At 41.6% G+C, this 25196-nt stretch overlaps 1 protein-coding gene across 2 annotated transcripts in view; it reads left to right on the top strand.

Annotated features, from left to right (window-relative positions):
* The window catches only part of DGKI (diacylglycerol kinase iota), a 504155-nt gene that overhangs the window by 352747 nt on the left and 126212 nt on the right, over positions 1 to 25196 (top strand). For both annotated transcript variants that reach the window (XM_068972548.1, XM_068972547.1), the window contains one exon: positions 15210 to 15310. In XM_068972548.1, the coding sequence (XP_068828649.1) occupies positions 15210 to 15310 (101 nt within the window). The remainder of the gene's footprint in view (positions 1 to 15209; positions 15311 to 25196) is intronic.

Genomic DNA, 25196 nt, shown 5'->3' with positions numbered 1-25196 from the left:
ACAGATAGCCATCTCCCTGGATCTTCACACTGTCTTTCCTCCCTGTCTGTCCATCTCCTAATCTTCTTATAAGGACACCAGTCAGACTGAATTAGATTTCACTCATATGTCCTCATTTTAACTCGGTTCATCTTTAAAGACTTTATCTTCAAATGCAGTCACTTTTTTCAGTAGTAAGGTTAGGACTTCAATGTGTGATTTTTGGGGTACACAATCTAGCCCATAACACTGTACTAGAAAAATTTGAATAAATTTTAGGAGTTTTCTTCTGTCACCAACTACATGAAGGCTGAACTTTGTGTATTTTACATATATTGATCGTTTAATTCTTTAAAATCTTAAGAGGCTAAAGGACATTGCTTTTTTAGTTATAGCATATTGTAAGTATTAATTAACTGTGATTTTCCAGGCAAGAATATTAGAGTGGGTTGCCATTCCCTTCTCCAAGGGATCTTCCTGACCCAGGGATCAAACCTGGGTATGCGAACCTGGGTATGCGGCATTGCAGGCAGTTTCTTTACCATCTAAGCCACCAGGGAAGCTTCTCCTTTGATAAGGTCAGTGACCTCTCTAGGCCAAAATTTATTTTTTGTAAATTAAAATGGATTACAATATGAACTAAGATTCCTACAAGCCATGAAGCACCCTCCCCTCAAATAAGGTTTTTGAAGAGCTTCTGGCATATTTTCTAAAAGAGGAGAAACGCCCATTGAAATTTAGCACACCCGTGATTTCTCCCAACATCCCCGGCATTTGGGGCTTTCTAGACGGCACAGTATCCGCCTGCAATGTGGGAGGCCTGGCTTCGATCCCTGGGTTGGGAAGATCCCCTGGAGAAGGGAAAGGCTACCCACTCCAGTATTCTGGCGTGGAGAATTCCATGGACTGTATAGTCCGTGGGGTTTCGCAGAGAGTCAGACACAGCTGAGTGACTTTCACTTTCAGATGTCACAGTGGTAAAGAATATTCCTGCCAGTGCAGAAGATGCAGGTTCAGGGAAGATGAAATAGCAACCCACTCCAGCATTCTTGCCTGGAAAATCCCATGGACTGAGGAGCTTGGTGGTCTACAGTCCGTAGGGTTGCAAAGAATCCAGCACGACTGAGCACAGCACAAATGAACTTTAAATTTTTTGCTCAGATCTGAATTCCTAAGGCATTATTGTAATAAAAAATAAAGTTAAATACTTTTAGAAAATAGTTATATCTTTAGATATACCAATACACCTCTGAAGTTAGTCATAAAATTGCTGCATTCAGAGAAAAAACATCTCAGTTTTTACTCCAGGACTGCAGTGATAACTCTATTACATTCTGCCATGGAGTATGAAGAACATATCAATAACAAAGAAATCTGGACATTTGTATTGAGTGTTGCAAGAGGGTATTTATTTCAGGTTGCTTTGCTGGGGTGGTAATGAAATGCAATGTGCATTTCATTTGTGAGAGTTTCAGTTGAATTATATGAATGCGATTGAGTTTTTCTCATCTGTCATGATACCCTGAAATGCTTATATGAAATGAAAAAAGAGTATATTTTAAAAGACACAAAAAGAAAATACTTCTTGATGCTAGATTTAATTAATCCCTAGAACTTTTGTGTCACACATTTTGTGTCAGAAAATGGAATTCTAAAAAGAATTCAGCATGTTCCAAAATTTGCAGCTAAGATATTTGATTGAAATGAATGTGGAGTTAGAATTACAAATGGAACAAAAAGGCCAAAACTTTTCAGCTTTATATTACAGAATGCTATAATTATTTTATTTTTCTTAATTAATCACTTAGGCTTTACTGCTTTCAAGTGACTTATGTCCTCTTATTGGGGCATAAATAAGTCTTTTGGTCAGATGATATTTTGTTTCCTCGGTGAAGTAAAACAATTACACATTTCCTTGAAGAAAGGTTCTTAGTTTATGAGTATGTTAGGATACTGCCTTCAGTAAAGGCTCGATCTATCGGGTTGGTCAAAAAGTTCATTTGCATTTTTCTGTGACATCTTACAGAAAAGTCCAAATTAACTTTTTGGCCAAAACGCTGGCCCATCTGGTACTTTAATGTGATAAGTGAGAGGACAGAATAAACTGGTCCGGCAAAGTACCCCAATTATTTCTCAACAGAAACCTTTTTCCCTCTCTTTTCTTATTCTCTTTTAGTACTGGTAGCAGTTATTTTCATGTTCATCATCATCATACAGGTAATTTGTCTACACACTAAAAGTTTATCTCAAGGAACTTTTTTCTCCCCAAGTTTACTGTCAAACTTTACAAAAATTGTCTGTATTGAGGAGTAATTGTGGTAGTCATAGAATTGTTCTCTGACCTTTCCAAGTTCTGTTCTAGCAATATGTCTTTAGTCTGTCTGTTCTTATGCCATCAGAAAAAATGATTCCAAGAAAAAGATTTCTTTAGTCGTTGGATCAGAAATTAGAGAAAGGTGGTGAAAAGTTTCTCGCTAGTTGGCTGAATTTGCTGGATTGGAGAGCTGGATTTTAAGGATTTTCCAATTCTTTCTTGGATTTCTGACAAGGACACACGGGGGAGTGGGGACCCATCTGTGTCACAAGTGGGGGGCTTAGCTTTCCACCAGCTGTAGCTTGGTGGATAGAAGGGTTATGAAGCCATGTCTCTCTCCTGAGCCCAGTGCAGCCCTGCTGAGTGAGTATTGCAGACTTTCAGAAGCCGTAGTCAACCTGGGGGAAAAATGAGTCAAAACGTAGCACAGCGAAATACTACCTATTTTAAAAAAATGACTTTGCAAATATCCTTTCTCTGATATCCAGATTTCAAGAAAATGTATGTCATGGATGTTTTCTATAGAAGGCTAACACCATTTAAGGAAGTGTGTCTTAGGCAATGCCATTTATTGTAAGGCTAATACTTTTTATTTTCTTGATATGAAACAAAACATGGAATCCTCTGCTTACTGAGCCTGTTTCCTAGGGATGCAGAGCTCCTTCCACACAGTTAGCATGATAACTTTTCAATAAGAACACATCTTGTAATTCATGCAGCCAACCCTTCCTCAAATTAGAGTTACATTAATTAGAGTTACCACAGTAGATGGTTATGTTTATTTTCACTCCGTTTTTGCTTTATGCATGTTTGGCCATTGCTTTTTTTCCCCTTATAAACAGTTTTAAATTCTTGTTCTTTTTCTATAGTTTTTAGGTGAATTAAATGTTAAATATTAAATATTTAAATTATAAATATTATAAACGTGCTAGGATTTTTTCTTTTTGGTAAAAAGTTGTTTTGATGTTACACAAACACCCACGCAGATACCTCCACTTGAATCATCAGAGTGCTTAGTTACTAGAGGATGGCCAAATATGTTAGGCTTTAAGCCTGCTTTCAGTGTCTTTCAGGATATTTGTGAAAGGCTAGAAATGTTTTCTTCTGTGAAATGATACTTTTTGGACTACTTAACTCCCATTCCTTACTCCACACTATTTTCTAGGAAAGAAAGTGCTTTCTCATCAGTTGCAACTAAGAGCAGCATATTAACAACAGTTAGTGATTACAAACCCAAGGGAAGATTTTTGCCATTTAAATAGCAGATGCGTATAAGGTTTTCTTTGTTTGGTATATCAACATTGAAACCTGAACTAAAAAGAAAAATGCTTCATGTTGGAGCACATGCGATCTGAAGCCATTTGAATGACCTGGGAGTAACATTATCTTAGTGTGTCTCAGTCTCATTGGTTCAAGCCCAATGATTCCTTGCTTCATTGGAGATAGTGATTGTTGGTCCTCTACAATCAGAACAGCAAAATAATTCTCTATGCTTTTGAAGGCTAGGGTACTCAGAGTAGCTCAGATTAGCGTTTTATGATAGAATCTTTAGTCACTCTTAAATACAAGACCTTCGTTACATGGAATTATTTCATTAAGTGTAAATGCTTTTGGCTGGGCGTGATGAGATGGCTTGAGTTCTTTACTCCTGTTACAAGCTGTTCTTCATCTCAGCCATTTGAATTTATAGAGTTCTACCTGGGATTTCTTTGGAGGGAATGATGCTGCAGCTGAAACTCCAGTACTTTGGCCACCTCATGCGAAGAGTTGACTCATTGGAAAAGACTCTGATGCTGGGAGGGATTGAGGGCAGGAGGAGAAGGGGACGACCGAGGATGAGATGGCTGGATGGCATCACTGACTCGATGGACATGAGTTTGAGTGAACTCCGGGAGTTGGTGATGGACAGGGAGGCCTGGCGTGCTGCGATTCATGGGGTTGCAAAGAGTCGGACACGACTGAGCAACTGAACTGAACAAATATGTATGTTCCCCCTCTCTCTCTGATTTCCATCCCTCTTTTTTAAAAAAATTATTTATTTTAATTGGAGGCTGATATTGTAGTGTTTTTTGCCATACACTGATGTGAATAAGCCATGGGTGTATGTGTGTTCCCCATCCTAAACCCCTCTTTATTTTCTGTGGTATTTGTTTATTTGCCTTTCATCGTGATAGTTTTCTCCTCTTCATATACTCCCATATTTTTAAGCATAAAATAGTATAAAAAGAGTGTAAGTGGGAACTTAAGTTCTAAAACTCCTAAAAGATTTTCCCCCCAAAGGTTGTCATCCCTGGTTGCCAGTTCAGCAAATATCAGGGAAGGAGATTCCACTTTCATAGTTCTTACCTGTGTAGATGGTGTCTTATCACAAGTAGAATTTCTCCACTGGTATTAACCAGAGGCAGCCAGAGAATCAACTCCGTGCATGGGGAGAGCACAGCAATGTTGAGAAATGTGAGCACTGCAGTTATTTCCTGTTTGTTGGATGTAGTAATGGGAACTGATTTTTCCTTTGAACCAAATTCTGTTGAGTGGTCCCCATTCTGGATAACGATGCATCATATGCATCACACATGATTCGGTGGAATGAATAACACAGTCTGTTAACCATGAAAAATCTTGTTTCTCATTGCAAAATTAGCAAGTCTAGATGAGAAGCAGTAACTTAGGTGCTGAAAGCCTCATATTTAATACATACTGTGAGAGATATAAAGTTAGATATATAGAGAGAGCTGGGCATTCTGTTCTTTTTTTATTGAGATTTATAGTATTATATTCACTTCAGGTGTACAATGTATTGATGCAGAATTTTTATAGATTTTTTCCATTTGTAGTTATTATAAATTATTGGCTGTATTCCCTATGCTCTGCAGTATATCCTTTTAGCTTATTTATTTTGTACAGAGTACAAGGGAAGGTAACAAAACCGTCATATCATGATCACATTGACATTTCACACTAACTGCTGCCTGTACAGTGTGATAAGGGCATGAATGAGTACAAGAGCATAGGTTGTGTCGTCACAGGATAATAGCAGTCTGGTCTTGGTCTGTGAGGGTTTCAGTGGAGGGGTAGAGAGCTCAGCTGGTAAAGAATCTGCCTGTACTGCAGGAGACCCTGGTTCAATTCCTGGGTTGGGAAGTTCCCCTGGAGAAGGGACAGGCTACCTAGTCCAGTATTCTTGAGTTTCCCTGGTGGTTCAGCTGTTAAAGAATCCACCTGCAATGTGGGAGACCTGGGTTCGATCCCTGGGTTGGGAAGATCCCCTGGAGAAGGGAAAGGCTATCCACTCCAGTAATCTGGCCTGGAGAATTCCATGGACTGTATAGTCCATGGAGTCACAAAGAGTCGGACACAACTGAGCAACTTTCACTTTCAGAGAGCTCAGCTGGTAAAGAATCCACTTGCGTTGCAGGAGACCTGGGTTCGATCCCTGTGTTGGGAAGATCCCCTGGAGGAGGCATGGCAACCCACCCCAGTATTCTTGCCTGGAGAATCTCCATGGACAGAGGAGCCTGGTGAGCTACAGTCTGTGTGGTCAAAGAGTCTGACACGACTGGTGACAGCCCAGCACAGAGAAGCATAGGAGGCTTCCCAGGTGGCGCTAGCAGTAAAGAATCTGCTTGCAAATGCAGGAGGCACAGGAGATGTGGGTTCCATCCCTGGGTCGGGAATATCCCCTGGAGTAAGAAGTGGCAACCCACTCCAGTGTTCTTGCTTGAAAAAGTCCGTGGACAGAGGAGTCTGGAGGGCTACAGTCTGTGGGGCTGCAAAGAGTTGGACACAACTGATCACATGTGCACGCACACACCAGAAGCGTATGTATTTGGAAGACATTTAGAGGAGGGAGAAGGAGCAGGCAGAAATTTACTTGGGAAACCAGGAGAGTTTTTTCTATTGAAATCCAAGAGCAAAGAGCTTCAGGGAGCAGAGAGTTAACCACAGAGTGAAATGCTGCTGAAGGGAGAATTAGGGTGAGAGGTTAGAAGGGAATTTAAAACGCATGAATAAAAGGAAAGTGAGGAGACTGTGTGATCATATGCAGAGGAGAGTTTGAGCGTTTATGACTTAAATAAATCTGTGTCTCTGGTACCGAGAAGTTGTATGTGCAGTGGTTCCACATACACTCTCAGCATTAGATGACTGAGCGCTAATTAGAACCCTTAGCATCTGTGGCAGTCATTGCCTCAAAAGCAAATGGGTGGTGAGGAGGATCTGACCTACTGATCAAAGCTGTTGGCCTGTTTCTTTTTCCTTTCAGCAGAAATGATGAAACCACTCTACTGGTCTAGATGCTTTGCAATGCCACGGACTAAAACCACTACTAGTTTGTTCTCTGCTCTTTAAAATGCCAGGAACCTAATAATGCTAATTTTACTCTATTGCATATTCACTGATTACAATTTCAGAAGCTTAGAAATGTATTACAGTTTCAGTGGAAGCATGAAAATGTGCATTTAAAGATATCAAGAAAATTTTAAAATGAAGTTTTGTTTCAACCAGTGGCACAAAAATGCTTTGATCTCTGGTACTTGCAGCCTATTTGTAAGGTATCAGCCATGAAGGCAGCACACGTTTCTTTGATATGTGTCTAGCTTTCATGCTTAAAGTTTACATATCTTTGCCATTAGTGCCAGTGGCTGATTACCTCAGTGACATAATATCCAATTCTGACCCAAATAGCATAAGAAAGGTCAATAAACAGAAACATGGAGAGAGAGGTTTATATTCTTTAGGAAGAATTGACAAAGGCTTACAGCAGTCTAAACCAGATATTGAATTAGATGAGATCTAACATCTCTCCCAACCCCATAATGCTTTAATTTCATTATGTTGTTGGGGTCTGGAAGGCTAGCTATCTCAAATAATTTGTAAGCTATGACATGTTATATGAGCCACCTCACAAATGGATGTCTTAAGGAGCCAAGAACTTAGTCAACTCCTATCAAAAAAGAATTAACAACCTATAAAGGGACTTTCTCCAGAAAAACATGTCAGACAGCAGGAAGTCATGATTGCTGCTAATGTGATTTTGGTTTATCCTTGATTCCAAATTCAAAAACCCTTTCACAATTTATTTCCCGGTCCTGACTTATTGTTCTCTCTCTGAACTCGGCAGGTGTCAAAAGTCCATTTTAAATCTCTGTTCAGAAGCTTTGACTTGATTTGGTTTTACTGCTCAATATACAGAGGCCCACTTGGATAAGTTATTATCAGTCATGGTTTGGATGTGTTCTCAGATAAACAGGCAAATTCTAGGAAGTGGCTAAAGGCAAGGCCATTGAGTATATTAAATAAGTCCCAGCTTGATAGACAACAAGAGGATGTGGTAGTGAATGCTTCTGGTTCACCGTTATTGAAAGAACAAGCAGCCTTGAAGTGGTTTACGTGCCTTTCTGGTGGGGACATTCTCTTTATTTGTGTGTTCTGCCCTCTTGGTTTGTGTAGATCCCACTAGAAATAAGATGTGAGGGAGTGAGAAAGCATAACCCAGCATGGATTTACCTCCAAAGCTAGAGAGCCAGTGACAGACATGGGCAGCCAAAGCAGGGTTTGCCTGGGGCTTCTGGAGACAGAATTCTGGAGTGAGCATCTCACAGATGGTCTGATTCCGAACTGTGCTTAAGCCTCAGGGCTGTTCAGAATCCCAGAAGGATTTGCCTTTCTTGCGATTCGCTCATTTATTTGTTCAAAATCAGTTATTGTAAACAACAGAGACTGACTCTATTTTTGGTGCTGGAGCCGTCGTGGAGAGGAAGAAATAGTCTTTCATGTCAGGAATTCACACTGGAAGTTAATGTCTTAATCAAAGTCCATTCATCAAACAAGAGCTGAGCCGATTCAAATGGATTCTGTTAAAGTGAAAAGTGCAAGTGAAGTCGCTCAGTTGTGTCTGACTCTTTGCGACCCTATGGACTGTAACCAAGCTTCTCCATCCGTGGGATTTTCTAGGCAAGAATACCGGAGTAGGTTGCCTTTTCCTTCTCCAGGATTCTGTTAAAGATTAGTTAAAAAACATCCTTTGTCCTATCTGTGTTATGACTGAATAGAATCTCACATTTACTTTCTTGAAAGAAATTGAATCATCTGCTCTGGCTTCCCAGGTGGCGGCTGCTGCTGCTGCTGCTGCTGCTGAGTCACTTCAGTTGTGTCCAACTCTGTGCGACCTCATCGACAGCAGCCCATTAGGCTCCTCTGTCCCTGGGATTCTCTGCACTAGTGGTAAAGAACACGCCTGCCAGTGCAGGAGACGCAAGAGATATGCGTTCAATCCCTGGATCAGGAAGATCCCCTGGAGGAGGGCTTGGCATCCCACTGCAGTATTCTTGCCTGGAGAGTCTCATGGACAGAGAAGCCTGGTGGGCTACAGGCCATGGGGTTGCAAAGAGCTGGACACGACTGAGCGACCACCACTACCGCAACCGAGCAACTTAGCACGTGCACACTACTCCTGTCACTACTGCTGCTTCTCCCCGCTCCTCCTTCCTCTTCTCTTTCCTCCCTCCTCTTCCTCCTCCCCTCCTCCTCCTCCTCATTATTACATCAGGCTTCCAGAGAGAAAGGCAGGCAGAGCTGTGAGGCTTTTCTGCCTTGCAAACGAAAACTGTTTCTATGTGAGTAACATAGGCCCAGTTAAATTATAGTTCATTATACTGCTACCATAAACCACACACTGTGTAGACTCATTGGTTTCCATGATGAATTACAATGTAACTGGGCCTTTGAGTGAGTCTTGTGTATGTGTGTGCTAAGTTGCTTCAGCTGTGTCCAGCCCTTTGTGACCCTATGGACTATGGCCCACCAGGCTCCTCTGTCCACATGAAATGTTTAGGAAATGTTGAAACAGGACATTGCAAGGTACAAAATATAGAATCATTTTACAGCTTTAAGGCTGTCCTTTGTAATGTGACTTCCCCGGTGGCTCAGATAGTAAAGCGCCTGCCTACAATGCAGGAGACTGGGGTTCAATCCCTGGGTCGGGAAGCTCCTCTGGAGAAGGAAATGGCAACCCACTCCAGTACTCTTGCCTGGAAAATCCCATGGACAGAGGAGCCTGGTAGGCTACAGTCCATGGGGTCACAAAGAGTCGGACACAACTGAGCAACTTCACTTTCACTTTGTAATGTGAATTAGGATTTATATCCTTACTGTCTTTTAGTAGAATATCTTGCAGACATTCATAGTCCCCACTTGCATTCTCATCCAGCAGATAAGCTTGTAACTCTGATGAACCTTGTCTCCAAACCTGCATAAACAGACTTGCACCCTGCAAAGGTTAGAGATCTATTAACTGCTATTTGGAGTTATGACTCTTGATTTCTTCTATGATATTATTATTCAGGACTAAATTAAACAGAAAAAAAGGGCCTGTGGAAATGGAAGGAGCATTAGTATGCTGTTAATAGTAGCAAAACAACAATGAAACATTATGTTGAACACTTATTTACCAGGAATGTGCTAACGGTCTTACACACAGCTCCTCATTCAATGCTCATTTTTTAGATCAGAAAATGGTTTAGAGAAGGTAACTTCAGAGCTCTCAATGTCAAATGTGTACTAATTGCCAGCATTCAGATTGGACCTAAGATTTTTCTGACTCTGTGTCCTCCTTTATGCACTGTGCTTACTGTCTTACTGTTAGGTGATAAAACTCTCAGGTGATTCCTGTTCCAAATGAGAAGACAAGATTCAGTTCAGTTCAGTTCAGTCGCTCAGTTCTGTCCGACTCTTTGCGACCCCATGAATCACAGCATGCCAAGCCTCCCTGTCCATCACCAACTCCCACAAGTTGGTGAGTTCACTCAAACCCACGTCCTTCGAGTCGGTGATGCCATCCAGCCATCTCATCCTCTGTTGTCCCCTTCTCCTCCTGCCCCCAATCCCTCCCAGCATCAGAGTCTTTTCCAATGAGTCAACTCTTCGCATGAGGTGGCCAAAGTACTGGAGCTTCAGCTTTAGCATCATTCCCTGCAAAGAACACCCAGGGCTGATCTCCTTCAGAATAGACAAGATTATATGATGTCAGTTGTCTGGAAGTAGGAACAGAAGCACCCAGCTCATCCCTTCTGTCCACGAGGGGTGTCTGTACATAGGAGGTTGGGATGAGAGGAGTCTGTTACCAGCCTGAGAGACAGGGGTTCATAAGGAAATTGACTGACAGGATGAAGAAGCTTGGAGACACAAGGGAGGAATTTAACCCTAACGGATTGAAAGTTTTTGAAGAGTCTGTTTTAAAAATCTATTGACAGGAACTGCAGGAGAGCAGGTAGCAATGAGAATGAGATATAAGTTGTGTTCAGGGAGTTGTCTGCGTGGCAGTCCACCTCTCCCCAGCCCTCTCGCCAGCATCTCAGGGTATGTGCAAGTGGAGGGGGAAGGTGCGGTCTGGAGTTCTTGGAGGCCCCTACTGGTGACTTTAGCAATGAGAGGCGCTCTCATTATGGTTGTTGAGAAAGTCATAATGAGGATATTTGTGACTTAAGTTCAGAGCATCAACTTCCAGTCTACACAAGGAGCTCATTCTTGATGTTTCAGAGGAAATCAGCGAGAAGGCAATAGCCTGAGGCCATTGTCCCCATTTTAAAGGACAGTCAATGATTGCTGAATCCTTTGCAGAGACCTTGAGGGGTTCCTTGGAAGTCAGGTTTGGAACCCTTGATACAGAGCTTTCATTAGTCCTGGAGGAACTTCAGGCAGATGTTGGCACAGAGGCACATCTATTTTTACCAGGTTGTTAGTCTCTTCTATGCTCTACTAACTTTCTTGGCAAACTTTAATTTTAGAAAACTAATGGCAATGCTATTCCCCAGAGTCCAAGGAACAGCTTTGTCATCTTCCACCTCCGGTCAGCCGTTAATGGGACACGATATATTTTGACGTCAAAGGACATAAATGAATTACTTGACTTTCATTTCCTCTCTGTGCACTTTTCTCGCCCCGTGTTCTAGTCATTTATTTTCACGTTATCACTTGGCCTGTAAAATACCAAGTGCGAGAAGATCCGGGACAGTCATGACACCAGCCAGGCTAGACGGTTTGCCCCCGGGGAAGCCCGGCAGCGTGTTAGACGTGTCTGGGGAGTTCCTGTGTGTGCCCTGGTCTCCTTTCTGTGCTTGTCTGCAGCAGGCGCTCGTGTTTATTAGCCAGAACCTCACCTGAAAGAACAAGCTTCAGAATCACCATTAGACCGATAATAGCTTATAAGATGCACTTATAATGTGCCAGACATTTTTCTAAGCACATTGGCTGTATTTATTGATCCACCGATTCTCATAACACCCCTGTGAGGTGCATGCTATTGTTATCCCCACCTTTCCCACAAGGAAGCTGAAGCGCAGTTTTCTGATTGACCGGTAACTGGAACTTGACTTCTGAGCCAGTCAACCTAAGTTGGGGTCTGAGCTCTTAACCACTTGGTTGAGCTGTCTCCCATCTCTACTCTGTTGAAAAAATATTATATTTTCACTGTATAACAAAGTAATCAGCTATACATGTATATATATGTGTGTGTGTGTGTGTGTGTGTGTGTGTGTGTGTGTGTGTGTGTGTGTGTATCCCCTCTTTTTGAATTTCTTTCCCATTTAGGTCACCACAGAATATTAGGTAGAGTTCCCTGTGCTATGCAGTATGTTCTCATCGGTGTCCTATTTTATACATAGTATCAGTATGGTATATATGTCAATCTAATCTCTCAATTTCACCCACCCACCCTCTTTCCCACTTGGTATCCATGCATTTATTCTCTACATCTGTCTCTCTATTTCTGCTTTGTAAATAAGATCATTTATACCAAATTTCTTCAGATTCTACATCTATGTATTAACATAGAGTATTTGTTTTTCTCTGATTTCACTCTGTGTGATAGGTTCTAGGTCTTTACGAATTACCCAGTTTTGTTCCTTTTTATGGCTGAGTAATTTGCATATATCTACCACACCTTCTTTATCCATTCCTCTGCTGAACATTTGACCTGATCTGAGGCACCATTTGATAGCAGCCCAGACTCCAGGAACCCTAGTCAGAGGCTGGAGTTAAGCCAGGTTCCCCAGTTAAGAGGCTGCTGCTGTTGGAAAGGTGGGAGGTGTTGTGGGTGCTGAGAGAAGATGGGAGATGATAGTAGGAGAGTGACTGTGTAGGAAATGGGGAAAACAGCATGTCCAGTGGTTAGTGGGGGTCTCCATTCTGGAGATGAAGTGAGAGAATATTTGAGAATTCGTTTGGGATCTGGAAAGTTCTATAAGATTGGTGGGACAGTAGTGTGTGGTGGGAATCAGTGGGTTTGGATGAGCACCTGGGAGGCAGAAGTGTGTGGGCAGAGAGCAGATACTGGTGGGCTTTGAGAAAGGTGGCTCACACCGGTTAGCCCATGGGGAGCCCCCTGGAGGAGGGCTGCGGGACTGCTCCGCAGTTCCTCTCTGGATCCCATCTCCCGCTCTGCAGCTGTTGTGGTGGCCCAGCTCCTGACTCGACATCTCAGACCCTTGAAGAGGACTGGAGCTCGCAGCCACTAGCCCCAAAAGCATTGTCTCGAAAAACATTTTGATGGAACTCTTCAACCTCTGCCCTCTCTCTTCTCCTGTTACAGAGTATGTTGAGCTGCCATATACTATGCTTCCATCTTCCTTCTTATCTGCTGAATACTTGCTAACTATAATCTTTGCAGTTCATTAAGGTGAACTCGACATTAAAAAGATCAAGCCCCTCTTAGGACTTCCCTGGTGGTCCAGTGGTTAGGACTTGATGTTTCCACTGCAGGGGCACGGGTTTGATCCCTGGTTGAGGAACTATCTTATATGCTTTGTCCTGAAGCCAAAAAAAAGATCAGGCCCCTCTTAATTTCAAAATGAGCATCTGGTGCGAACATTGTGTGATCACTCTGTTGATTCTTTCCTATCTACGTAACACTAACACCTAACATTAATATAATCCTTCCTTTAACTCATGCCTTGAACTACCATCTATTCACATATTAATGCACTTTTAAAATAATTATATTAATATTATTTTTCTAAAAATGACAATACTGAGTAAAAAATAATCCCCAAAATCCCACCAGGTAGAGGTAACCATCTTAGACAGCCTATTGAACCTTTTCTTCAGATCCTTCTCTGTAAAACCCTGAATTCAGTAGTTCACATGGAAGAGATTATGCCATATATAAGTTTCCATGACTTTTTTTTTCACTTAACAATATGTTGTAGTCTGGCTTTCTTCTAAATGAAGATGCTCGTTTGTACTATTTGTCCTGCATTCTCCTGTTTGTACCAAAGGTTTAGTTAACCACCCCACTGTCGATTATTCATTAACCAGAGTCTGAGCACCATGTAGGGATCATCTGACTCTGCTAATCCAGGCTCTAGGGTTTGGCTGTCAATCTTTGTGATCCTTGGCATCGTATAATAGAAGGAGCATGAAGGGGATGAGTAAAGAATCCAAGACTCTGCTCCCAGCTCTGTCACTCAGTAGCTTTGTGACCTTAAACTCACTTCATGTTCCTGAACCTCAGGCGCCCTCTCTATAGATGGTGACATGGGGATGCGTGATACAAAAGGTCTGTTCTGCATATTCACAAATGTGCTTCAAACCACATCTCCCATCCCAACTTAAATATTCATGTCAGTTTTATTCATCAGTACTCGTTAAGTTAGAATCTGTATGGAGGGAGTTATTATACTTTTCCCTAAAAGGAATTTTTAGACAAGAGAATGAAATTATTTCTCCTTCTTTCAGAGTTGCAGTGAAATTGTGTATGTGTGGATGCATGTGTGTGTGTGGTGTGTGTGTGTGAGGCAGGGGTGGAGGTATCCTGACAATATTTTAAAAGTACCACTCTGTCCTTCTATCCATCTTTTTCCTCTTTCTTCCCTCTCCCTCCCCTTCCTCCTCTCTCCTTTCCTTCCTTTTTTCTTTCTGTCTATATTTTCCCTCCTTTCTTCTTCTCCTTCCAGTCCCTTCCTTCCCGAGGTGAACTGAGGACTGATGCTCTTCTTTCTGCTTTAGTCAGTGGGAACTTTCATCCCATAATACAAGATAGCAGAAGCCACAAAGACAAGTGGGATTGTGTCCTACTAATTTATCGAAGAAATGTGCGATTCCATAGTGGTGATGATGTAGATCAAATTATTTCACTCAACTGATGCCCATGATTAAACCATTTTGAAAATCTGAGTTAAAAACACCCAAAGAATCCAGGTAAAAATATTCTGAGGGTAAATAGGATGCTTTAGAAAGTTTGGTATGACCCCCTTTTAATTGTTCACTATCTATCCTGAGCCAGTTTGGATTGAATTCTTTTAAAATGGATGAAATACTTCAGTCTCTTCCTAAAGAATATATTTTGTGCTTATTTTAACACTTTTTCTCCATTTGGGGGTGCTCAGTGGCATCATCACAGGCAACATTTATTTGTAGTTTGCTTTGACTGAGAAATGTTCTCAGGGGGGTTGAGGTGTGCAGAGCCCTTTCTTTTTCAGTCCTGTGCTTTCTGGCTTGTTGGTATGCTGTTCATGTTTTTCTGTATCTTCTCAGAGCCAAGCCATTCTGGGCATATCTGCTAAAGCAGTTCTTTCCAGCTCTACACCACTTCTCACCATTTCAGATTAGCTACATCTAATTTACTGTGGAACTGAACACATGATATTATTGGAGTTTTTAATAAGTTAGTAGTAAAAAAACAAAGGCTCCAGAAGCATTTTCTGCTCATCCCCATGTTATTACCTAAATTCCAGAAACCTGAGGTTTCCAGAGAGGTTTCTCCAGATAATTGTTGTATCGTCAAGAACCCATGATTCTGGTTTGAGTGTTGACTCTTTTTCTTAGTAGAAAGAGTCAGTATTGCCTTTAGTCCAGCGAGGGGCTTATGACTCTCAGTTCCACGCTCTCCTTGATATCTGACCTCTTGGTTCTTGTTTTGCAGTCCCCAGTCTGTTCCAGACCGCCTGAGGATCCGGGTGAACAAAATCAGTTTACAAGACTATGAAGGATTCCACTACGACAAAGAGAAACTCCGGGAAGCCTGTAAGTTGGAAGTGCCTAAGGGGTGTAATGGGATCAGCTCATTTTCAGTCTTTTGGTCCTCCTTGCTTTGATGGATAGATTCATCTCTGTCCAGAAGTCATGGTTAAAGAAATGTAGGGAAGCATAGTAACACGTGAACCCAAAGTGATGCCATATGGGCTGAAGAACATGGAACTAGGAAAGGAAATTAGAATAAAGTAGTTCTGCTCTTGATGCTATGTTAGGATCTCTTGGTTTATTAACCAGCTTAGTCTCAGGTTTACATAAAATGGGAAAAGCAGAAAGTCAGTGACACCCTATGGTATAATAACATCTAGGAAAATCTTAAGACAGCATGCGTCCCTTCTTGGAGACTGTGTTACCAATTACTGTCCTCATTCTTCATGCTGGTGTGACAGTTATCTGTGAAGACACTTCCTTCACTTCTAGCTGTTATGTGATTATATGACATCTAAGAAAGATCCACAGCACTGTAAATGTCAGGGTAAAATGAGTCATTGATGAGGTGCCAGTATTTCTGAAATCTTTAATTGAGTCAGTGTGTGAATTCCTTCTCAATGTTCGTATTTTCCATATGGTTCTTTAAATATATAACCAAGTATTAGTTCACTTTGTCCATCATTTCATATTTATTGGACATTTATTACATTCTAGTCACTATTTTAGATCCGTATCTGCATATGATATATGAAGTAATTGGGGAGGGTTGACCAGAAGCAGTTAAGACTATAGGTGTGTTAGATATTAGGGTTCTGGATTCCTTCTTAACTGTGGGGCCTGATAGTCAAGTTCCATAAAGTTTGAGAAGATAAGGGCCAGTATCCAAGGGCACAGACAGGGATGCCAGGAGAAAGAAGTGTCGTGTAGAACCAGAGATTTATGAGCTAAAACTATCTCCAAGTGTGGACCTACCTGCCGGTGTAGAAAATACAGATAGTTAAAACTGGCAGGAATGGAGTAGGGGGCACATTTCTGAGCTTTGATTCTTGAACTTATAATCAGGAGTGTGGTGTATGGGAGGGAAGTCCCAAAATCCAGGACAGTCTCAGGGTGGGCAGGGACTTTGAGATCCGGATGAGGCTAAGAGCATGGATCCACACCGCCACCCCCCAGCCCCCATAGTCCAGACACTGAACCTGCCAGGGCATCCCGTGTGGCGTTTCTCTCTCATGCCCTCACTGCTTCTTCATCTTCTTCAACCCTCTTCATCCCTTCTGTAAATGTCAGTACCCTTTAGCTTCTCCCCAGTCTTCTCACTCCATCCTTCTCTCTTGTTCCCTTTAGTAAGAATGCTTGGAGGTGAAGGAGGAGCAGTTCCCTGGACTTCTGCATTTCCCCCTTCTGCCAATGGCACATTGTATTTTCTAATGCAAATGAGATTACAGACTAGTGCAAAATCTAGGTTAACCTGTAAGGTGGTGGACCTATTTGTTTGCAATGGAATGTGTGGCTACAGTGTAACTTAAACTGACTTTTAGAGGCTACTAATGAATGATAAAGAATGGTGTTTTATGTTCTTTTTCTTACAAACTTCTAAACAAATAGCTTAAGTTTGAAAAATCAGAAAGATCCTGGATCTCAAGCCAGAAGTGTTTTGCAGCTTACGAAGAATCCTGAGGAGAGTCAGTTGGGAGTGGGGAAATATTTGAACTTTTTGACTGAAATGAGATTTGAGGCTTATCTGTGGATTCCAATGATCTATCTTTTCTGGGGCATTATCTGTCCACTATTGCCGGAAGTAATTGTGACTTGAGTTTTTACAAGATGACATTTCCTGGCAAGTGCTCTACTCATCATCTCTTATGTGATAAAACATCTCTGTGAGGGAACTTCTGATCTGAAATTGGAGGAGGTGACGTGGTATAAATATAAGCCCAATAAATTCAGCCGTATCTTGGGACCCCAAAGAACAGAGAAACATTCAAAGAGGGAATTAAAGCATTATCTCATTCTAAAAATTTGAGGAAAACACCATATTAGAAGTAAAAGTGACCAGCTCAGTCATTCTGTTTTTAATAAGTGGTGATGATGCTTCTCAGTTGCAGTTGTTCAGGGAAGTTTGTCCTTGGGGGTTTGTGAATTTATTCTTATTCACTCTCACCGTTTTTCCCTGGCTCCAACTTGCAAGAGACTACAGATGCGTTGGAAGACCAACAGTTCAAATTGAATACAAAGGGGAAAAACCAGTTCAAATCCAAATGCGCAGTACATACCAAAATAGGTGATTTCAGAAGCGTTAATTAAATGAAATGCAGAGAACACATTTGAGATAAAAGGCTCTCTAGGAAGGTGCTCTGACCTGCATCCCAGAAGAACAAAATGGGTGAATCCCACTTTGGTTGTTCATTTATGGTCAACATCCAAGTCTAAACTAGAGCAGTCCTGCATTACTGGTTTAAAAAATTAGTTCTCTTTTTTGGTTATACATCAAGTGATTCATCCAGATAGCATGTGGCTGTTTGCCTTTACTGTAATAGAATCTTGCTCATGTGTCTGGCTTATTATTCATATTAGATTATAAACTCAGATGTTTGTGTCTTACAAAGCCTTGCTTCTCTCTATAAGGCAGGACTCCGTGATAATCACAGAATGGCAGCCCTTTTAATGACTATGTTTATTTTGGCATAGAGAAAATTGGCTATATATTTTAAATACTTCCTATCCCCCTTCCATTAGGCCCAACTGACCTGGCAGCTTCTCCTCTAAAATATAACAATACAGAGAGGTAGAGTTTTTTGCCAGTCTCTCCCTCTGCCCTTGTTGATAAATTTCAGGCTTACTTATAACAGTTAAAGTCTTTTACCCTGGATTTATGAATTATTAATCCTCAAGATAATGGTTATGATGTCCAAGAGAAGAAATTCTATTCAACTTGAATTAAAATAAAAAGAACGTGGCCATCTTAAAAAAAATAATTCTTAATGTAAGGCTATAATAATTATAGCAGAAACTCACTCCCATAATCTGAATGAAGTATATAAATGAGTCCTAATAAAGCATATAATCATGTAGTCTAGGCAAAGGGTAATCAATTCAGTTCAGTTCAGTCGCTCAGTCGTGTCCGACTCTTTGCGACCCCATGAATCGCAGCACGCCAGGCCTCCCTGTCCATCACCAACTCCCGGAGTTCACTAAGACTCACATCCATCGAGTCAGTGATGCCATCCAGCCATCTCATCCTCTGTCATCCCCTTCTCCTCCTGCCCCCAATCCCTCCCAGCATCAGAGTCTTTTCCAATGAGTCAACTCTTCATTGGTGAGGTGGCCAAAGTACTGGAGTTTCAGCTTTAGCATCATTCCTTCCAAAGAAATCCCAGGGTTGATCTCCTTCAGAATGGACTGGTTGGATCTCCTTGCAGTCCAAGGGACTCTCAAGAGTCTTCTCCAACACCACAGTTCAAAAGCATCAATTCTTCGGCACTCAGCCATCTTCACAGTCCAACTCTCACATCAGTTTTTTTAAAATTTCTCATATTTCTAAGTACAAAAAGAGTTTCATTGACACATGGCATAACTTGATACTGGCCAAGATCTAACTCTGTCTCTGATAAGCTGACTAAACTCTACTTCTGGCTTCAGCTCCCTCTGTATGTTTGAATGGCCACAATGATTCATATGGGCCTAAAACACACAAGTAAAAACCAGTTTGAAACTAAGTGAAAACAGATGTAGCCTATAAAGGTTGAAGGTGCTAACATTTCTTGTATATCAAATACAATGTTCAACTACCCTTTTACAAACAGCATCCAGTACAATGGGTATTATCTGGCCATTTACAATTTAGTATATCTATATAGTTATAATATCTCAGTATATTATCTGACTGATGATTATGGCTAGTTAAATATTTAGGCAGTTGTCCTAAGGGACTTTCCTCATCTTCTGTTTAATGATTTAGTAAAAGACTCGAAATGTTTGGGTTTGCATCTTGCTTGCAACCTTGACAGAGTAATTTTACTGATGACCAAATCTCTCATCTCTCAAATGAGAATATAATTGCAGCCTCGTAGGGTGCTGAGGGTTAAATGTAATGTTGTATATGAAGCCCATGCTGCACAGCCTGGCAACATTAGCAAGTTTTCCCAAAATGGTAACTCTGATTGTTGGGGTTGCTGTTATGAAAGACACTGCTGGCATTGCCCTTCAATCTACAGCTCCGAAAGTCAGGCTCAGAGCTGCTGCCCTGTTTTTATGTATCTTCTCACCAAATTGCGCACACCATTGCCACCTTCCAACTCACTTCAAAAAGAGGATTGAAAACACTAGGATATATTACAGAAAGAAAATATAAGTAACCATTTGATTTACTTTTATTTGGGATGGCTGTGATGGCCAGATATTTCTACCGATGAAATCCTTATTTAGAGATCAGGTCAGATATCTACAAACTCTCTTAAGTCCCTATACATTTTTTTAAGTACATCAACTGTTATCCATCACAGAATATTTAAAAACAAACTTTACTTTTGAATAATTTCAGATTTATACAAAAGTTACAAGGATGGTACTAGGAATTCCTGTGTACCTCTTACCCAGTTTTTCTTGTTAAACATTTTATATTTTCATAGTGTATTTGTCAAAGAAACTGATACTGCTTTATTACTGTTAACTAATCCCAGGGCTCCCTGTTCTGGGATCTAATCCAGGGTACCACGGGCCTCGGGTTGGCTTGGCTCCCCAGGCACCCCTGGTCTCTGGCCGTTTCTGTCTTTCCTCCCCACCCATCCCCCATGATGTTGCTTGTCTTGAGGAATACAGGCCAGTGTCCTGCACAGTATCGCCTATTGTGGTTTCTCTGTTGTTTTACTTATAATTAGGTTAGAGTCATAGGTTTTTGGAAAGAACCCTGCAGAGGTAAAGTACTCTTCCCCATCACATCAGGGGTTACCTGATGCCCACACAACATGTCTGGTGATGGTAACCACCTGATGCCCACATTTCATGCCTCGTGATGGCAACCTGATATCCTGGTAGGCTGTATCGGCCAGGTTTCTCCACTGTAAAGTTCCTGTCTTTTTCCATTCCCTGTGCCATTCTTTGTGAGTCACCATATTTCATTCATCTTCAAAACAGGAGAATGTGGATCATTGGATTTTTTTCGATTGTATCCAGTTTTTATGTTTGACTCACTTGCCTTTGCTAAACATGCCAAAATGCTGGAGCCATTCACAAATCGATGCATCCATGCTTCCAAAAACTATCCATTTGTGCCAGTTACATGCTGGATCTCACCCTAAATGCCAGGCACTGCAAGGTGAAATCAGGGCATGTAATGTTACAGTGTCATTTATTCAGTACTCATGTATTGAGTGGTTTCACTGAGCAAACAGTGGTGGAAAAAGAAAAGCAGAAATAATCCCTGACTTGCAGGAGCTTTTCCTTATAAGATGAGGATTATGATAGAGCCATGGAAACACTATATGTCTATTTCTTTAGTAAACAACATTTAAATAACTGCAGGAAGGGATGGAATACATAAGCAAGGATGAGAAAAGCCAGGCTAACCACTAATTAGTTGAGTAACCTTGGGCAATGCATTCACCTTCTTTAGGCTTCAGTTGTCTTATCTCCTAAATGCAGTGGTTAAACTCCATATTTCCTCAGAACATACTGTATCATAATAAATGTTTAGCCCTATAGAAATTACACAGGACTGAAAATTTTTCCTCCCGATGTGTTTACTTAGGAAAGTTTTTAAAGCTCCAACATCATTCATTGTAGTGATTGCAAGTGTCAAAATGCGTTGTGCATTTTGCTTTGAGTTTGCTAAGAACATGGATTTTCCCCCCTATCGATTGCTTCATCTAAAATTGAATCTTTCCCCCTCATTTAACAAGTTGACAACAGGCTTGTTCAGTGGAGATTAGACCTCCATTTGGTGGAGGTAGATGTTCCATTTTGCAGTCTGTCTGAGGAGTTAAATGATGTCAGTCTGTCCCCTGAAGGACACCGTCCATTCCTTTGCCAGTGTTTATGCTTATTTCTATTTTCATGAGTTGAAATTTACTCAAGAGCTCTATGTTTAGTTTCCTTTACTGTTCTACCCTATCTCCTGTCTGTATCTTCTGTTTACCCTTAATAAAAAGTGTGTGTGTGTGTGTTAGTTGCTCAGTTGTGTCCAGCTCTTTGCAACCCCATGGACTGTATAGCCCACCAGGCTCCTCTGTCCATGGAGTTCTCCAGGCAAGGATACTAGAGTTGGTAGCCATTCCCTTCTCCAGGGGATCTTCCCTCTTGACCCAGGGATCAAACCCAGGTCTCTTGCACTGCAGACAGATTCTTTACCATCTCAGCCACCAGGGAAGCACATGTATACAGAAACTGAGGTCCAAAAAACTTAAGGAAAATGTCTAAGGGTCTGACATTCTGATACTTATTTAATCACCATGCTTCTTATTTTTTTTCAGGAGTAGTTATTTTCTTTTATAAAATATTTTTAGTAGCATATTTGTTTTTAAATCTTTAGCAGCACTGTCTCAAATGCTTTTTTTATATTTAAACTGATATTCTCTTAAGTGACCAGACTCTGGTTTGTTGGACAAGTTTCTGTTTCTGAATCTTCCTCAACCGCCCCCCCCCCAAAATAAATCATCCATTCATAAGTTCAGCTTGTATTGGATTGGCTGAAAAGGTCACTTAGGTTTTTCTGTAAGATCTTAAGGCAAAACCCCAAAAGAACAGTTTGGTGAACCCAATGTTTATTGGCTACTTACCATATTTCAGATGATGGGGATACTGAAAAGTGCCTGCCCTCATATGGCTTATACTCCATTTGAGAGACAGATAAGTGAATAAATTGTATAATACATCAGTAAATTCTATCAGGGGAAATAGAGAAAGTGATATAGCATCCTGTTTTTGCTAAGGTGATCAGGGAGGGACTTGCTGAAAAGGTGGCGTTTAAGCAGAGACTTGAAAGTAAAGGTTGAAGCACACCAGAGTATGTGAGGGAAGAGTGTTTCTGGGCAGAGGGAGTAGCCAGTGCTAAGGTCCTGTGATGCCAACACCTTTGGACTATTTAAGGTACAAGGAAATCCATGTGGCTGGTATCTCGTTAGTTGAGTAGAGAAAGGTACGAAGTGGTTTTGAAGTTGTAAGAAAGCGCTGGCCCACGGAGGGGGCTTGTTGGCTATGGAGAGGCTTCGGGTTTTATTCAGAATGTAATGAGAAGGTCCAGGAATTATTTGAGAAGGAGTTTCACATGTCTGCACTAATACTGAATAGTTCCAGCTGCTGAGTGGAGAATTGACTGCTGGATTGTGGAAGTAGAATTCAGGGCACCAGATACAAGACCTACAGGATATTCCAAGTGATATGTATGCTGAAAGTTGAGGGAAGTTAAAGCAGCAGAATTGGTGTCTGTTTTGGAGATAATGCTGTTAAGATCAAAGGATGGTTTAGCTGCACCATGTAGGAGGAAAGGGTGATTCAAGGATGCCTCTGAGGTTCTGACCTCAGCAATAGCTCAGTTGGTAAAGAATCTGCCTGCAACACAGGAGACCCTGGTTTGAATCCTGGGTCAGGAAGATCTGCTGGAGAATGGATAGGCTACCCACCCCAGTATTCTTGGGCTTCCCTGTGGCTCAGCTGGTAAAAAATCCACCTGCAATGCAGGAGATCTGGGTTTGATTCCTGGGTTGGGAAAGTCCCCTGGAGAAGCGAAAGGCTAACCACTCCAGTACTCTGGCCTGGAGAATTCCATGGACACAAAGAGTCGGACAAGTGAGCAACTTGCACTTTCACTTTCAACTTGGTGTATAGAGGTGGGGCTGACATAGAAGACCCAAGTGCAGCCAAGAAGCACAGAGTGAGCTAGTAAAATCCAAAAAAACTGGAGAGCTTGTCAGTTGAAGGCCAAGAGAGGAATAAATTCTTTTATTTTATAAAAGAAGAGTGACAATGGTGTCAAATGCTCTGTGGAGGTGGAAGGTGATGCGCGCTATAAACTGGCCATTGGATTTGAGTAAAGGGTGGTTATTAGTAACCTCACAAGAGGTTGTAGAGGAAAGAAGCTGAATGGAGTAGGTTCAGGTACAAGTGGGAGCAAAGGAATTGCTTCCATGTAGATCACCCTTCTGAACTGTTTAAATGGAAACGAGAAATGGAAGGGGGGGCTGGATATGGAATCAAGGGAGGATCTTTTTTTGTTTTGTTTTCTGATTTGTAAGCTAGTTCAGCTCCATAGGCTGGTGTGTGAGCTCATGGGCCAGTCCAGGAGAGAGTGAGAATTTGAATCAGGAGAGAGAGGGCCAGGTACAGGAGCGATGCCTTGGCGTATCCAAAAATGGGGTCCAGTGCACGGTGGAGGGATGGGGCAAGTCCCCCAGAGGATACAAGGGAAGACAGAGGAGTAGGTGCAGAGGCATGTAGGTGGGGGATTTGGTACCAAGAAGAGGAAGGAGTTTTATTCTGATTACTTTTATTTTCTCAGTGACATAAGAAGCAAGCAAGTTAATGGTAGGGAAGGGAGGTGTGTCAGTGGTCAAGGAAAAAAAGAGTTTGAAAGAGTCACTTGAAGAGCTGTACAGTGAGTGGCCTGGGAAGAATGCCGAGCTATATGGTAAATTTGGAACCTTGAACTCCTTGGCTTTTCGAAAGCACCGAAACCCTGATTTGTCCGTTTCTGGGGATCTTCTTGGCTTATACATGAGTGTACTCCTTGTCTTACAAGACTCAAATGCCAGGGGCATATTAGACTGAAGGATAATGATCTTATTTTTAATATAATCCCCTTCGTTATCTAACCTTACGATCCAAAGCCTTGCTTTGTCTACAAGAAAATAAGAAGTGATTCCACAGCTTTGCTTTATTAGATGCTAATGATGTTAGGTCTCAGACAAGGAAGTAGCCTGAAGTGTTGATATTATTGTTGTTGTTCAGTTGCTAAGTCGTGTCTGATGCTTTGCAGCTCCATGGACTGCAGCACGCCAGGCTTCCCTGTCTTTCACTATCTCCCAGAGTTTGCTCAAACTCACGTCCACTGAGTCAGTGATGCCATCCAACCATCTCATCCTCGGTCACCCCATTCTCCTGCCCTCAATCTTTCCCAGGATCACAGTGTTTTCCAATGAGTTGGCTCTTTCCATCAGGTAACCCAGGTATTAGACCTTCAGCATCATTCCTTCCAATGAATATTCAGAGTTGATTTCCTTAAAAATTGATTGGTTTGATCTCCTTGCTGTCCAAGGGACCCTCAAGAGTCTTCTCCAACACCGCAGTTCCAAAGCATCAATCCTTTGGTGCCCAGCCTTCTCTATGGTTCATCTGTCACATCTGTACATGACTACTGGAAAAACCATAGCTTTGACTGGATGCGCCTTTGTCAGCAAAGTGATGTCTCTGCTTTTTAATACACTGTCAAGGTTTGTCATACTTTTCCTTCCAAGAAGCAAGCATGTTTTAATTTTGTGGCTAAGTCATCATCCACAGTGATTTTGGAGCCCAAGAATATAAAATCTGTCACTGTTGCCACTTTCCTCCCTTCTATTTGCCATGAAGTAATGGGACCAGATGCCATGATCTTAGCTTTTTGAATGTTAAGTCTTAAGCCAGCTTTTTCACTGTCCTCTTTCACCTTCATCAAGAGGCTCTTTAGTTCCTCTTCGCTTTCTGCCATTAGAGTGTTATATGAAGGTGTTGATATTTCTCCTGACAATCTTGATTCCAACTTGTGATTCATCCAGCCTGGCATTTTGCATGAGGTACTCTGCATATAAGTTAAATAAGCAAGGTGACAATATACAGCCTTGACGTACTCATTTCCTAATTTGGAACCAGTCTGTTGTTCCATGTCCAGTTCTAACTGTGGCTTCTTGACCTGCATACAGGTTTCTCAGGAGGCAGGTAAGGTGGTCAGATACTCACATCTCTTTAAGAACCTTCCTCA

The sequence above is a fragment of the Capricornis sumatraensis genome, chromosome 5 (genome assembly GCF_032405125.1).
Source record: "Capricornis sumatraensis isolate serow.1 chromosome 5, serow.2, whole genome shotgun sequence".
Taxonomy (NCBI): domain Eukaryota; kingdom Metazoa; phylum Chordata; class Mammalia; order Artiodactyla; family Bovidae; genus Capricornis; species Capricornis sumatraensis.
Note: the sequence above shows the minus strand (reverse complement) of the source record. Positions and strands in the feature narration are given on the sequence as shown.